The sequence below is a fragment of the Chelonia mydas genome, chromosome 26 (genome assembly GCF_015237465.2).
Source record: "Chelonia mydas isolate rCheMyd1 chromosome 26, rCheMyd1.pri.v2, whole genome shotgun sequence".
Classification (NCBI taxonomy): Eukaryota; Metazoa; Chordata; order Testudines; family Cheloniidae; genus Chelonia; species Chelonia mydas.
In genome coordinates this window covers 64052-79237 of record NC_057859.1, presented here as the reverse complement: position 1 = coordinate 79237, position 15186 = coordinate 64052, and the positions used below count along the sequence as shown (strand labels likewise).

Below are 15186 nucleotides of genomic sequence, written 5' to 3'. Positions count from 1 at the left end.
CTCCCGCGTAGGGAAGTTTTGGGCCAAGTCAGGGCAGAGTGTGGGCGTAGGGGCTTCAGCAGCTAGTACTGAGCATGCGCCATCCGTGCTCAATCCGCATGCTCAGTCCCAGCAAAGCCAGCGCGCTGCGGGCGGGGCCATCGCCGCCGAACCCGCTTCCCGGGTCTGACCCAGTGTCACCGCGTCTGACAGGCCAGGTACGGCGGGGCGGGGGGGTCTGTATGAAGGGAGGGGGGGGTCTGTACGGGCTGGGCCCGAGAGTTCGGCAGCGCCCCAGGGCAGGCTGGGAGATGTAGTTTCTGACGCACCTCAGGCCGGAAATGACGTTGCCCCAATCTACGGGCGGAGGCTGTTAACGGTGCGCCTCAGGGCGCCCCGTTCGCTGATTGGCGAAGAGACCCCGAGGGCAGCCGCCCGGATAGAGACTCCCGGAGCCAGGGGTGCGGGAGGGGCAGATGGTGTGAAAGGGGGGTTCAGGCGGCGGGGGGACATGGGAAACTGCTGCTGTGAATCCGTCTCAGCACATGGGGAACGAGGGGGGTGGGAGCAGGTTCGATCCGCCGCTGCAATGATCCATTTAAAAGGAGTCTGGCCTCCTCCTGCCTGAGCTACGTTTCTGGTCTCGCTGAGACGCGTGTTAATCCGGAGTCACTGCAAGGCAGAACAGGGAGTGACTCCAAACTAACATGGGGGGCAGATACGATCAGGGTGTGTCCCTGTGGGGACGGGGGTTTCAGTTGTTGCTAAAGGGAGGAAAGTTACTTTCTCTGCCTCAGGATATTGGGGTTGAGCTTCCTGGTTCAGACGCTGCTGCCTCGATTGTGATCTGGGAGCCCAGGCTGAGCAGCTGCTGCTCCCCCAGCGGGATCGGGGCTGGGGAGTGACCGTGAGTAAAGCTTCCTCTGCGCCCAGCCAAGGTGAGGATTTTCTCCAGCTGTAATTAGCCCCATAGGTCAACCGAAGGCTCTGCCCACACCAACATCTGAGCCAGAGACTCCAGGTGATTGATAGAGACCTCAGGGAACCTGCAGGGAATGGGCATGAAAGTGTCTCTGCACAAACAGCCCCTCCTCACCCCATGTCTCCTCCCCTCAGCAATTTTAGGAGCCGATCCAGCCATAGGAGGGCGAAACCCCAGGATTGGCTGCCAGCCAGAGACAGGGGAAGGGAGACACAAGGAGAAAAAGGAGAGAGAGAGAGAGAGACTGAAAAGGGCAGTGGGAGAAATAATTGGGGAGAGAGATTCCCAGATTTCTGACTGGCCCATGCACGCTTATTGCCGCATCCCTGGGCAGATTCACTTTGCTATGTTTCAGAGTAACAGCCGTGTTAGTCTGTATTCGCAAAAAGAAAAGGAGTACTTGTGGCACCTTAGAGACTAACCAATTTATTGGTTAGTTTCTAAGGTGCCACAAGTACTCCTTTTCTTTTCACTTTGCTATGAACAAGATGAGGTGCAGGGGGAGGAAAAGCCAGCTCCTGACTCTCCCTGTACCCCCTGCTGTAGGAGTGTGCTGCCCTGGGGACAATGTCAGCGGGAATCCCCCAATGTCACTCCTTTTGTTCTGCTCTTCTCTCCCATTTGGTTCCCAGACTTTGTTACTGGGAGGGTTTCAAAATGTCTCGAGGGGCCGGTCAGTGCTGTAATCAAGTGACCAAACATTTCCCCAGCATAGAATTGTAGAACGGTAGGGCTGGAATGAACCATGAGAGGGCATCTAGACCAGCCCCCAGCACTGAGGTGTTTGTCCAATCTGTCCTTAAAAACCTCAAATGATGGGGACTCCACCACCTCTCTTGCTAATCTATTCCAATGCTTAATTAGGTTTTTTCACAATTGAGTGACATGGTTGACTCAGATTCAATTTGTGATCCCCTATAATCCCTGATCGTTTTCAGTAGTACTACCTCATAAACAGCTATTCCCCACTTGGTCGTTGTGCATTTGGTTTTCCTTCCCTGACTCTGGTACTTTGCACTCGTCTTTATTGAATTTCATCTCATTCATTCAGCCCAGTTCTCCAATTTGTAAATGTTACCTTGAATTCTAATCCTGTCCTCCAATGTGCTTGCAACCCCTTGCAACTGCTATTATCTGCATATTTAGACAGCATGCTCTCCAGTCAGTGATCCAAGTAATTAGTGAAAATATTGAATATGTCAGATCCAGGACTGGCCGCTGGGTACTCCATTGTATACATCCTCTCAGTTGGACAGTGAACCGCTAATGATTCCTGTCTGAGTACAGCCTTTCAACATTTTCACCCATTTTATAGCACTTTCATGTTCACCATATTTCCCTTGTTCACTATGAGAATGTCACAGGGGGCCTGTGTCAAAAGCCTGACTAAAATCAAGATATGTCATGTCTACAGTGTCCAGTACCCCTGTGAAAGCAGAACATTAGATTGACTGGGCATTATTTGTTTTTGCAAATCCATGCTGGCCATAACTTATTGCCTTACTGTCCTCTACGTGCTTACAAATTGATGGTTTAATAATTTGTTCATTCCAGGTATCTAAGTAAGACTTGGCTTTATTCCCCAGTCCTCTTTGTTCCCCTTTTAAAAGATCCGTACTCTGTTTGCCCTCCTCCAGTCTTCACTGTTCTCCAGGCGTTCTCAAAGATAATTGCAAATGGTTCCGAGATTGCTTCAGCTAATTCCTTGAGCGCTCTAAGGTGAATTTTATGGCTGACTTTAACGTATCTAACATGTGTAACTTCCACAGCAATTTGTCCATGATTCAGAGTTTTGTAGGATTCCTTTTTATTGTCTGGTCATGAAAGAACTCCTCACGGAGCCATATTTGCAGCTTACTATTCTTTCTGTCTTTCCTTCCCATTGGGATAGTTTGCTGTTTCTCAGAGACAGCATTAACGGAGCAACGGCCAGCTCTCCTGAGCTTTAGTCTCCTTAGAATCTTATTCCCATGGGACTTCACTGTGACAGGTTTGGGTCCTTTGGGGTGTCACCTGATGAGCTGGGGTGCCACTGAGGCAGCCTATTCTACCAGCCTCGGTGCCCTTTACCTGGCTGGGTTAGGCTCACAAGCCTCTTCCAGCCAAGCACACGGGCAGGTCCGTGCCCAGCTGCACAGAAAGAGAGAGATCCGCTCTGGAAATACTCAGCTTTAGGGGCTTGCCCCAGCACTCTGGTGCCCACTCCCTTTAAGCGGTACAGACTCAAAGGTTTTATGAAATTTCCCCCCCCTGCCCCTCCCAGCCTTCTCTTCAGGTGGCTTTAGCAGTCTTTCTTCTTGGGTAGACAGGCCTCGGAGAGGAGTCATTTTATTTGCCTACCTCCCCACCCTTAAATAGGATTTACATAAGGTGGGAATCCTTTGTTTCCCAAACTTGATCCCCCTTTCCTTCCAGTGGAAAGTTACAAGAAGTCCCAGGTAACATTGAGTATCCGGTGACATGACCACCTGACTCTGTAGTATCACAGCGTCCAGGAGTCAGTGGCAGTATGGAGCCTTTTCACAGTCCATTGTTCTTGCTGATGGCCCATCCGTCCTGTCTGGCTTTTCCATTGTTGTACCTGAAGTGTTAGCAGTGGGCGTTGCCCAAAGTAGCATAGTTGAAATACAGATACATAGTCAGTATTCCCAACTTCAGATATAGAAATGATACGTGCACACAAATTGGATAATCGTAGTCAGTAAATTATAACCTTTCCAATGATATCTTACAAGACCCATCTTGCACAGAGTACATCTCGGTTATCTCCTATTCATTTCATAAGCATATTTTCATAAAGAATATGGAGGGAAATGTCACACTCACATACCAGTTTTCACAGTTTGTTGAAGTCTGCTTTTTTGAAGTCCATTGTCCTTATTTTCCTGCTCTAACGCTTTCCTTTTCTTCGAATCACGAAATCATCATTTCATGAACACTTTTGCCCATATAGATTCATATATATTAAGGTCAGAAGGGACCATTATGATCATCTAGTCTGACCTCCTGCATAATGCAGGCCACAGAGTCTCACCCACCCACTCCTGCAATAAACCTCTCACCTATGTCTGAGCTATTGAAGTCCTTAAATTGTGGTTTAAAGACTTCAAAGTGCAGAGAATCCTCCAGCAAGTGACCCGTGCCCCTGCTACAGAGGAAGGTGGAAAAACCGCCAGGGCCTCTTCCAATCTGCCCTGGAGGAAAATTCCTTCCCGACCCCAAATATGGCGATCAGTTGAACCTTGAGCATGTGGGCAAGATTCACCAGCCAGATACCTTCCATTTCCTAACTAACTCCCGCCTGTTAGTCAGAATCAACCCTAAAATGCCCATCCCCCTGGTTACTACGTCCATCTTCTGAAGCAAACAGATGTCCCCAACGCATTCCGAGAACTTACTGGACACTTTGTGTTTGTTTGAATTCCTTTTCTAACAGGTGTCTCGGTAGTTAAAGTCCCATGTCCCCCCGTCCCCCCCATTACTAATTGAGTTTTGAATATTTCTCTTATTTGCATGACAGAGTCGAGAACATCAGTCTGCAGTGAAAGAGCAGGGGGGAATTGTGATGTGACGTTACTGTCCTGTTCTGACACGTCCCCTTCTTGCCCTGACAGGCTGCAACGTTACGTCCCATCCTTCCAGGGACCAGGGAAGGGAAATGGCTGCCGTGGGGCCAGTTCAGGTAGGGATTATCGGGGAGTTGCTGGTGGGCTCCTGTTGGCGGGAGAAGGGCAGTAAAGACATAGGAGGTGGGTGCTTCTGTGGGTGGTCGGCAGGTGGGAGGGGGCAGGAAATACACAGGTTGGAGAAAGGGAGGGGGACAGGGTGTGACAAACCTGCCGGGATTTGTTCACGGTGGGGCCTAGATTCTAGCAATAGACCCATGGGGTTTGTGGGTGGAAATTCCCTAATTTGTCAAGCAGGAAACACTCCCCCCTTAACTGGGCTGGGGAAATGTACCTGACTCCAATACTGGAGTCTGAACTTAATAGCCAGAGGGCAACCCCCAGTGAGGCCCGGGGAAGACACCCCATCCCTTTCCATCCAACTGCTGGCACGGGGTGGGGTTGGGATTCCTACCAGGGGGCTGGCTGCCCCTGGACCCTCCTGGGGGCTCTATCTCTTGTATCCACTTCTGGCTGGTAGGTGAATGTTGACTGTGAAGACCCCAGCCATCTCTGTCTGCTAGAAGGGGTTGGGGCTCTCTCTCTTTCTCCCCTCACCCTGATGCCTCCTGGCTGCTCTGATGGGAAGGAGGTCGGATCCTGCCTGCCTGCCTCCCAGAGCTTCCATGTGATTGGCCCTCCTCCCCTGTGAACGGTGGGCTTGTCACTGGGCAGCAGGTGCAGAGTGGGGGGCTCTTGCTCTTTCAGGGGCCGGTGACTTTCGAGGAGGTGGCTGTGTATTTCACTGAGGAAGAGTGGGCTCTGCTGGACCCCGCTCAGAGAGCCCTCTACGGAGACGTCATGCGGGAGAATTATGAGAACGTGACCTCGCTGGGTAAGGATTCCTGTCCCCTCGGTTCTTAGAAGGAGAAATGAAGATTTAAGGTTCACATTGCACCCTCAGTTTTTCCCTGTTTCAGCAACCCACTGACAGGCCGATGACACACAGACTAGCACTCGACCCTCCCCGCTACAGAACACTTTGGGAGCAGAGCACAAGCGCAGGACAGCACAAATGCTAACACCGTCTCTTTGCTAAGGCAAAACTTGGGGTTAGGTCCGATGTAGGGAATGGAAGCTGCCTACCCCTGGCCAGCACTCAGACACTGAGCCTACTGCACACAATCCATCTCAGACTTTCATAATGTCACCAACCCTTTACCCTTCCAATGAAGATTCCTTCCGAGTCAGTGCCTTCACTTACCCCTTACTGAGCCCCGGAGACCCCTAGCATGTACGGCACCAGCCTGCTGACGATCCTTGTGGCAAGAACACGCCCTTGTGCGCCTTTATTGACGCTGCCTACGCCGCTCAGCACTGAAATGAGGAATACCTGTTCCTTACAGTTTCACATGCACCTCTCTTCGTGGCACAGCTCTGCCCAGCTGCTCCAACTAGTCCCTCCACCGTTCATTTAAAGCTGCAGCTGGCACACTGCTGGAGTGAATGTGGAGAAATGCTGGTATTAAAATCTGAGGAAGGTAAAACACACAGCGGCATGTTCTTAGTCCTTCCTTCTGTTGATCAATAAATTTTTAGGCTGGGGGAGACTATTAGGTCATCTAGTTTGACCTCCTGTGTAATACAGGCCATGGAGTTTCATCCAGTTACCATTGCAGTGCGCTGAATTCCTTGTGTTTGACGAAAACATCTTCCAGAAAGGCATCCTGTCCTGACTTGAAGACTTCAAGAGATGGAAAATTTGCCCCTTCCTTGGGTAGTTTGGTAACCTTGGCACCACCCTTCCTGACCTATTCCCAGTGATATTTGCCAGCTCCAGGGCTAGGGGGTAGGGGCGGAGTTAAGGTTACATTGCTGGGGTGGTGTGTAGTTTAATTCTTCATTTCCTGGTTTTCAGAGGTTTTATTTTTCACCACCATCCACATGCCGGAAGGGCATGAGGCAGCACTAGTCATCCTTAACTCTGCTTAATGTACTTTGTGGGCCTTTAATGTCCTTGGTTTTCTGTTTCATGGACTTTTTTTGCCACTGTAACTATGTTGGCACTATGTTTTTGCTGCAATTTATGTCCAGTGGGGATGCAATTTTTGACATCGCTAACTGACAGAGCAATGGGCTCAGAGGTAGTTCCAGCACCTCAGGTGACAAGAGGGTCTCTGTGACCCAACCCATCACAGGGGGGTCTGGTGAGGGGTAGGAAGGGAAGGATTCAGGGATTGTAGCACTTCACCGAGGCTGCTTTTGCTGAAGTCTCTAATGACCGGTCCCTAGGCAAAGCTCAGAACCAGCACTCCATCCTCCTCCTCCTCCTCGACCTCTCAGCTGTCTGACACTACTGATTAGGGTCGTCTTCTTGAAATCTGATCTTCCCTTATCCTCTCCTGCTTAGGGTTAGGGTAGGGAGAAGTAGTAACTGGCTTGTTCTGCAGCATGGGATGTTTAGGTTGGATATTAGGAAAAACTTTCCAACTGTGCATATAGATAAGTACAGGAATATGTTACCAAGAGAGGTTGTAGAATCTTGGTCACTGGAGGTTTTTAAGAAGAGGTTAGACCGACGGTCTATGTATACTTGGTCCTGTCTCAGGGCTGGAGGATGGACTAGCTGACATCTTGAGGTCCTTTTACCCTGTGTGTTTCTGTGATTTTATGGTTCATTATCCTAGCCCTTCACTTTGACCTTGTCTCCCTCTGGAGAATGGGGGCTTTATTTAGTAGGTTTTTTTTAATGAAAAATATGCATGGGTCAGCTTCCCTCTCAATTTGCTTTGTTAGCCACTGGGTGTGAAGGAATGAATTCCTCTTCTGGGATGGGGATGTAATTCCTGTTGAAGTAGCATAGGCCTGTCTCCATTTACATGGAAACACTATCAAGGACTATCCACATATGTATGAAGCACACTGGACAATGGAAGTCTCCTGAAGGTTAATGTGTAATGACTGGGTCCAAGGGAAGCAGAACATGGGAACACAACTGCACTGCACTTTGGGACACAGGAACTACGGTACAAACAGACTGGGCTCAAGTTTGCTGCTATCCAGGGCAAAAAAACAAGGCAACACAGAGAGAGAGAGGTGGCAGATTGGTCTGGAGCTCAGTCTCTTAAGCCTGAGCTGCAGTGTCTACACCAGTGGTATGTGTACCCCTGGGGTACGCAGAGGTATTCCAGAGTTGCTATGGAAAAATCACTAGCTAAGTCAGTACAAAGTAAAATTTCATACAATGACTTGCTTATGCTGATCTATATACTATGCTGTCATAAGAATAAAGGGAAGGGTAACCACCTTTCTGTATACAGTGCTATAAAATCCCTCCTGACCAGAGGCAAAACCCTTTCACCTGTAAAGGGTTAAGAAGCTAAAATAACCTCACTGGCACCTGACCAAAATGACCAATGAGGAGACAAGATAATTTCAAAGCTGGAGGGGGGAAACAAAGGGTCTCGCTGTCTGTGTGATGTGCTTTTGCCGGGAACAGATCAGGAATGCAGTCTCAGAACTTCTGTTAGTTAATAAGTAATCTGGCTAGAAATGCATTAGATTTCCTTTTGTTTAATGGCTGGTAAAATAAGCTGTGCTGAATGGAATGTATGTTCCTGGTTTTGTGTCTTTTTGTAACTTAAGGTTTTGCCTAGAGGGATTCTCGATGTTTTGAATCTGATTACCCTGTAAGGTATTTACCATCCTGATTTTACAGAGGTGATTCTTTTACCTTTTCTTTAATAAAAATTCTTCTTTTTAAGAACCTGATTGCTTTTTCATTGTTCTTAAGATCCAAGGGTTTGGGTCTGTGTTCCCCTATACAAATTGGTGAGGATTTTTATCAAGCCTTCCACAGGATAGGGGGTGTAGGGCTTGGGGGGATATTTTGGGGGAAGACGTCTCCAAGTGTACTCTTCCCCTGTTCTTTGTTTAACACGGTTGGTGGTGGCAGCATAGCATTCAAGGACAAGGCAAAGTTTGTACCTTGGGAAAGTTTTTTTACCTAAGCTGGTAAGAATAAGCTTAGGGGGTCTTTCATGCAGGTTCCCACATCTGTACCCTAGAGTTCAGAGTGGGGACGGAACCTTGACATACACACTGAAATGTAAGTACAATATTTATATTCTGATTATTTATTTTATAATTAGATGGTAAAAATGAGCAAGTCAGCAATTCACGGTGTGTGGTGACACTTTTTTGTATTTTTATGTCTGATTTTATAATCAAGTAGTTTTTAAATGAGGTGTAACTTGGAGGTACGCAAGACAAATCGGACTCCTGGAAGGGGCACAGTAGTCTAGAAAGCCACCGGTCTACACAGCTGTTTTTAATGGGCTAGCACCTACAGGGGAGCACCCACAGGGAGACACATCTCAAAGAACCATCATTGATGCACAGGTTGAGTAATTTCTTCTTTTGCTGTTACCTGATCTCACTGGTCGTCTTTCCCATGAGCAGGGATCCCAGTTTCCAAACCCGATGTCATCTCCCAGCTGAAACGAGGGGAAGAGCCGTGGGCCCCAGATCTCTGGGGCTCAGAGGAAAGAGAGGTCCTGAGAGGCAGCCGCATGGGTGAGGGATGATTAAACCTACTCAGTGCTTGAAGGAAACAGCTGGGATTCCCAACAAAGATCTTGTGAGGTCTCTGGGTTCAGGATGGTCCCCAGTAGGTGTCGTATCCTCAGGGCAGATACTGTTCATGGCTCCCTACCCATCCTAACTCCTGGCAGTAGTTCCCTCCCGAAACTCCCTTCTCTCTGGGGAGTGTTTGGATGGGAACTGGATTCAGAATTGATTCCCTCCTTTCTCCCCTTTGGGGAAGAGTTGGGGGAAATTCAGTCCCTGGTTTTTTTCCATCTTCAGCTATTCTCTTGGTTTGTTCCCCCCTTTTCACTTCTGGTTTCTGAGGTTTTTCTTTCTCTGTCCCAGCACGTGATGGGATGGTGAGAGAGACCGTGGAGCAGAATCCTCAGCAGGAAGATGAGCAAGTGGAACCGCAGGGGATGTTATTGCAAAGATGCAAAGGGAGTGTGTCCAGGAGTTGTGAGCAGGGAAAAGGCTCTCAGGGGCAGCACAGGCCAGAGAAGCGGCAGGGAAACCAGCCGGTGTAGAAAGTTGGAATACCTGTTAATTATCGGGGAACTCACAAAAGCCTCAAGGAAACCATGTCCCAGTAGAGAATCCTGACAGGAGAGAGAAATAACACGGGCTATGAGTGTGGGAAAAAGTTCAGGAGGCGCTCACACCTTATTACCCATCAGAGAATTCACACCAGAGTGAGCCCCTGTGGATGCTGCGAGTGTGGGAAAACCTTCACTCTGCACTCACATCTTATTCGCCATCAGAAGATCCACACGGGAGAAATCCTATGAATGCTGTGAGTGCGGGAAAACCTTCGCTCGGAGCTCACACCTTCTTGGCCATCAGAGGATCCGCACAGTGGAGAAACCCTATGAATGCTGTGAGTGCGGGAAAGCCTTTGCTCGGAGCTCACACCTTATTCGCCATCAGAGGATCCACACAGGGGAGAAACCTTATGAATGCTGTGAGTGCGGGAAAACCTTCTCTCAGAGCTCAGGCCTTATCGTACATCAGAGGATCCACACGGGAGAGAAACCCAATGAATGCTGTGAGTGCGGGAAATTCTTCCATCACAGCTCTTCTCTTATTTATCACCAGAGAAGCTGGTGACCTCCTAGATGACCTCCTGAGGTCCCTTCCAACCCTGATATTCTATGATTGTTAATCACCAGGTTCCCCCATTAGGGACTGATTGCCTCATTCCCAGTTGTTCCTACGTTGCACTGCGTTCTGCTGAATAGCAGTTGGGTTTTGTACCATTTTTCTCATAAGAACATAAGAATGGCCAAACTGGGTCAGACCAAAGGTCCATCCAGCCCAGTATCCTGTCTGCCGACAGTGGCCAATGCAAGATGCCCCAAAGGGAGTTATCCTAACATGTAAGGGTCAAGTGATTTCTTGCCTGTCGTCCATCTCTACCCTTTGACAAACAGAGGCCAGGGACACCATTCCTTACCTAATAGCCATTAATGGACTTAACCTCCATGAATTTATCTAGTTCTCTTCTAAACCCTGTTATAGTCCTAGCCTGCACAACCTCCTCAGGCAAGCAGTTCCACAAGTTGACTGTGCGCTGTGTGAAGAACTAACTACCTTTTATTTTTGTTTTAAACCTGCTGCCCATTAATTTCATTTGGTGGCCCCGAGTTCTTGTATTATGGGAACAGGTAAATAATTTTTCCTTATTCACTTTCTCCACACCACTCATGATTTTAAATACCTCTATCATATCCCCCTTAGTCTCCCCTTTTCCAAGCTGAAAAGTCCTGGTCTCTTTAATCTCTCCTCATATGGGACCCGTTCCAAACATTTGAGTTGCCCTTCTCTGAACCTTTTCTAATGCCAGTGTGTCTTTTTTGAGATGAGGAGACCACATCTGTACGCAGTATTCAAGATGTGGGTGTACCATGGATGTATATAGGAGCAATAAGATATTTTCTGTCTTATTCTCTATCCCTTTTTAAATGATTCCTAACGTCCCGTTTGCTTTTTTGACTGCCGCTGCACATTGCATGGACGTCTTCGGAGAACTATCCACAATGATTCCAAGATCCCTTTCCAGATTAGTTGCAGCTAAATTAGCCCCCATCATATCGAATGTCTCGTTGGGGTTATCTTTTCCGATGTGCATTACTTTACGCTTATCCACATTAAATTTCATTTGCCATTTTGCTGCCTAATCACTTAGTTTTGTGAGATCTTTTTGAAGTTCTTCACAGTCTGCTTTGGTCTTTACTATCTTGAGCAGCTTAGTATTGTGATGAAGTGGGACTGTTCTTAATGTTTCCCCTGAATAGTGTGGGGGTGCCTCAGTTTCCCCTATGCAGTTCTTAAGTATCTAGGTGGTGGGATAAGGGTGTTTGATCATTGCAGAGCCCTAGAGATGTGTGCAGGGGTCTGGACACAGAGAATGGTCAACACCCTGTTTCCTGGCAACTGATGGCCTGGCCCTTCCCCCCTGCAAGGTGAGAGCTAAAGGGTTGAAGACAAAGAGATCAGGTGACCTGGCCCAGGAAAGGGACAAAGAGGAGAAGGGGCTGGAGAGAGTTTCAGTTTGGGCACGCTGGGGACATGGAGTGAAGTGCAGACGGGGTTGTCTGGCTCAGTGCCCCCCAAAATGGACCCGGCTGAGGGGTCCTGTTCTCTGTACCTACAAGCTCTGTTTTAGACCATGTTCCTGTCATCTAATAAACCTCTGTTTTACTGGCTGGCTAGAGTCACGTCTGACTGCGAAGTTGGGGTGCAGGACCCTCTGGCTTCCCCAGGACCCCGCCTAGGCGGACTTGCTGTGGGAAGCGGACGGAGGGGCAGAGGATGCTGAATGCTCCGAGTTCAGACCCAGGAAGGTGGAAGCCGTGTGAGCTTCTTGCCCTGCAGACAGGCTGCTCACAGAGAGGAGACTTCACCCGAGTCCTGCCTGGCTTCGTAGGGAGCAGTTCCAGAGCATCGTCCCTGGACTCCGTGACAAGTATCCTCTGCAAACTTTGCCACCTCACTGTTTACCCCTTGCTCCAGATAGTTTAAGAATAAGTTGAATAGGATTGGTCCTAGGACTGACCCTTGGGGAATACTGCTAGTTACCCCTCTCCATTCTGAAAATTTACCATTTATTCCTATCCGTTGTTCCCTGTCTTTTAACCAGTTCTCAAACCATGAAAGGATCTTCCCTCTTATCCCCCGACAACTGAATTTACATGAGAGCCTTTGGTGAGAAACCTTGTTAAAGGCGTTCTGGAAATCTAAGTACACTATGTCCACTGGATCCCCCTTGTCTACATGTTTGTTGAGCCTTCAAAGAACTCAAATAGATTAGTAGAGGGGTGGCCAACCTGTGGCTCCACATGAAGCTCTTCAGAAGTTAATATGTGGCTCCTTGTATAGGCACCAACTCTGGGGCTGGAGCTATAGGTGCCAACTTTCCAATGTGCCCCCCACTTCACCCCTACCCGTGAGCCTGCTATGCCCTCGCTCCTCTCCCTCCCCCTCCAAACCTCCTGCATGCCACAAAACAGCTGATCGGGAGGGATGGGGAGGCGCTGATGGGCAGCTGGTGGGCGGGAGGCACTGGGAGCAGGCGAGAGCTGATGGGGGGGCTGCTGACATATTACTGTGGCTCTTTGGCAATGTACATTAGTAAATTCTGTCTCCTCCTCAGGCTCAGGCTGACCCCTTCAAAGAACTCTAGTAGATTAGTTTCAGAGTAGCAGCTGTGTTAGTCGGTATTCGCAAAAAGAAAAGGAGGACTTGTGGCACCTTAGAGACTAACAAATTTATTTGAGCATAAGCTTTCGTGATTTCCCTTTACAGAAACCGTGTTGACTTTTGCCCAACAATTTATGTCCTTCTATGTGTCTTACAATTTTATTCTTTACTATTGTTTCAACTAATTTGCCCAGTACTGACATTAGACGTACTGGTCTGTAATTGCCGGGATCACCTCTAGGGCCCTTTTTAAATATTGGCATTATATTAGCTATATTCTCAATGTAAATATAACAGAGAAGGTACAGGGATAGAGGGTGTCACGAAGTGGGGATTTTCCCTTGTTATGTTGTATGTGAGTTTTACTGTTGAGCCTATGTGAGTTTTACTGTTTTGCATGAATACTGCGTGTGCCTCAGTTTCCCTGTGTGCTGCACCAATACCTTGGTGGTGGGAATAGGGGTGTGTGACTTTGCTGAGACCTCTGGAGCAGGTGAGGCTGCTCCAGCTGCCTGCACCTGTGCTATGACCAGTGTGTGATGTTGCAGTCCGTAGGCTTTATGGAAATATGCTTATTAATACGCTTTATGCTGAATACCCCTTGTATGGTGTCATTAGAAAGCTTGTAATCTACAAAGTGTGTTCATCCTATTTGTTTGCATGTATTATTTCTATATCTGGAGCTAGGAGAATAAACTATAAAATAGTATCACTGATGTAAACATATTAAGTAGAGGCCATTAAGGGTGTTCCAGAAACAATCAGTTGTAAATGGCCTTAGTTACTTGAAAGCCTTCCTGTGTACATGTGGGCTAGCCCATGGGGAATGGAAACTAGGGGTTTTACAGTGACATGTGATGTGACCATGTCACCTGGTACTGAAATCCATCTTAAATGTGGTACTTTTCCATTTAGAAGGAGGGGTGGGGACCCAGAGAGACAAAAAATTCCCGCCTTGTGCCAAAGCTATAAAAGGGGGTGGAGCAGGACAAAGGGGGCCAGTCATGAGAAATCCCCTGCTTACCACCTGAGATGTTTGCTGGAACTAATACTACCTGGGGAAAGGTTTCAGAGTAGCAGCCGTGTTAGTCTTTATCCGTAAAAAGAACGAGGAGGACTTGTGGCACCTTAGAGACGAACAAATTTATTAGAGCATAAGCTTTCGTGAGCTACAGCTCACTTCACCGGGGGGAGAATCTCCCCACTATATTTTCCACTGTATGCATCCGATGAAGTGAGCTGTAGCTCACGAAAGCTTATGCTCAAATAAATTGGTTAGTCTCTTAGGTGCCACAGGTCCTCCTTTTCTTTTTACATGGGGAAAGGATTGGGCCCAGATGAGGAAGGAGTCTAATCTGTGAAAGAACCTTATTGGAAAATTTCTGAGGGGGGGAGATTACCTGTCATCAGTTTCTTAGGCCAGGCCTACACTAAGGGGGGGATCGACCTAAGAATACAGGAATAGCGTAGCTGAAGTTGACGTAATTAGGTTGACTTACCTCGGCGTCTTCACGGTGGCGAGTTGACTGCTGTCGCTCCCCCGTCTACTGTGCTTGTGCCTCTTGCGGCGCTGAAGTACCAGAGTCGATGGGAGAGCGCTTGGGGTTCGATTTATCATGTCTAGACTAGACGTGATAAATCGACCCCCGATCGATGGATCGCTACCCGCCCTTAATGTATTAGGCTTAGACTTGCGTGTTTTTCTTTATTTTGCTGGGTGACTTACTTTGTTGTGTCCGTTATTACTTGAAACCACTTCAATCCTACTTTTTATACTTAATAACATCACTTGTTTTTGTTTTTTTTCTATATATATATATATATATATATATTTTTTTTTATATATGGAGATATACCTATCTCATAGAGCTGGAAGGGACCTTGAAAGGTCATCAAGTCCCATCCCCTGCCTTCACTAGCAGGACCAGGTACTGTCCCAGACAGATTTTTTGCCCCAGATCCCTAACTGGCCCCCTCAAGGATTGAACTCCCAACCCTGGGTTTACTAGGCTAATGCTCAAACCACTGAGCTATCCCTCCCCCCTGTTTTCACTTAAAACCTGCAGCTCTGGGGGCGTGGTTCAGACCCTGGGTCTGTGTTGCAGCAGGCTAGCGTGTCTGGCTCAACAAGACAGGGTTCTGGAAGTCCCAAGCTAGCAGGGAAAACAGGCTCTGAGGTAATTTCAGCACATCAGGTGACAGTCCCAAGGGGGCATCTGTGACTGAACGACTCCGCAAGATGGACTTGGCCGAAAGTCACTGATTTCTGTGTTAACAAGTTCTGTTCTACGCCGTTTTCCTGTCGAATAATAAACCTTCTGTTTTACCCGCTGG

The 15186-nt window shown here is 48.1% G+C and overlaps 1 protein-coding gene across 1 annotated transcript; it reads left to right on the top strand.

Moving 5' to 3' along the window:
- The first annotated feature begins 237 nt into the window (after positions 1-237).
- LOC119563585 (zinc finger protein 2) lies at positions 238-11317 on the top strand. Its single transcript, XM_037886214.2, has 5 exons — positions 238-440; positions 4576-4643; positions 5335-5461; positions 9028-9141; positions 9499-11317. The coding sequence occupies exons 2-5, from the start codon at positions 4620-4622 to the stop codon at positions 9678-9680; spliced, it is 447 nt and encodes a 148-aa protein (XP_037742142.1). The 5' UTR covers positions 238-440; positions 4576-4619; the 3' UTR covers positions 9681-11317.
- The last annotated feature ends 3869 nt before the right edge of the window (positions 11318-15186 follow it).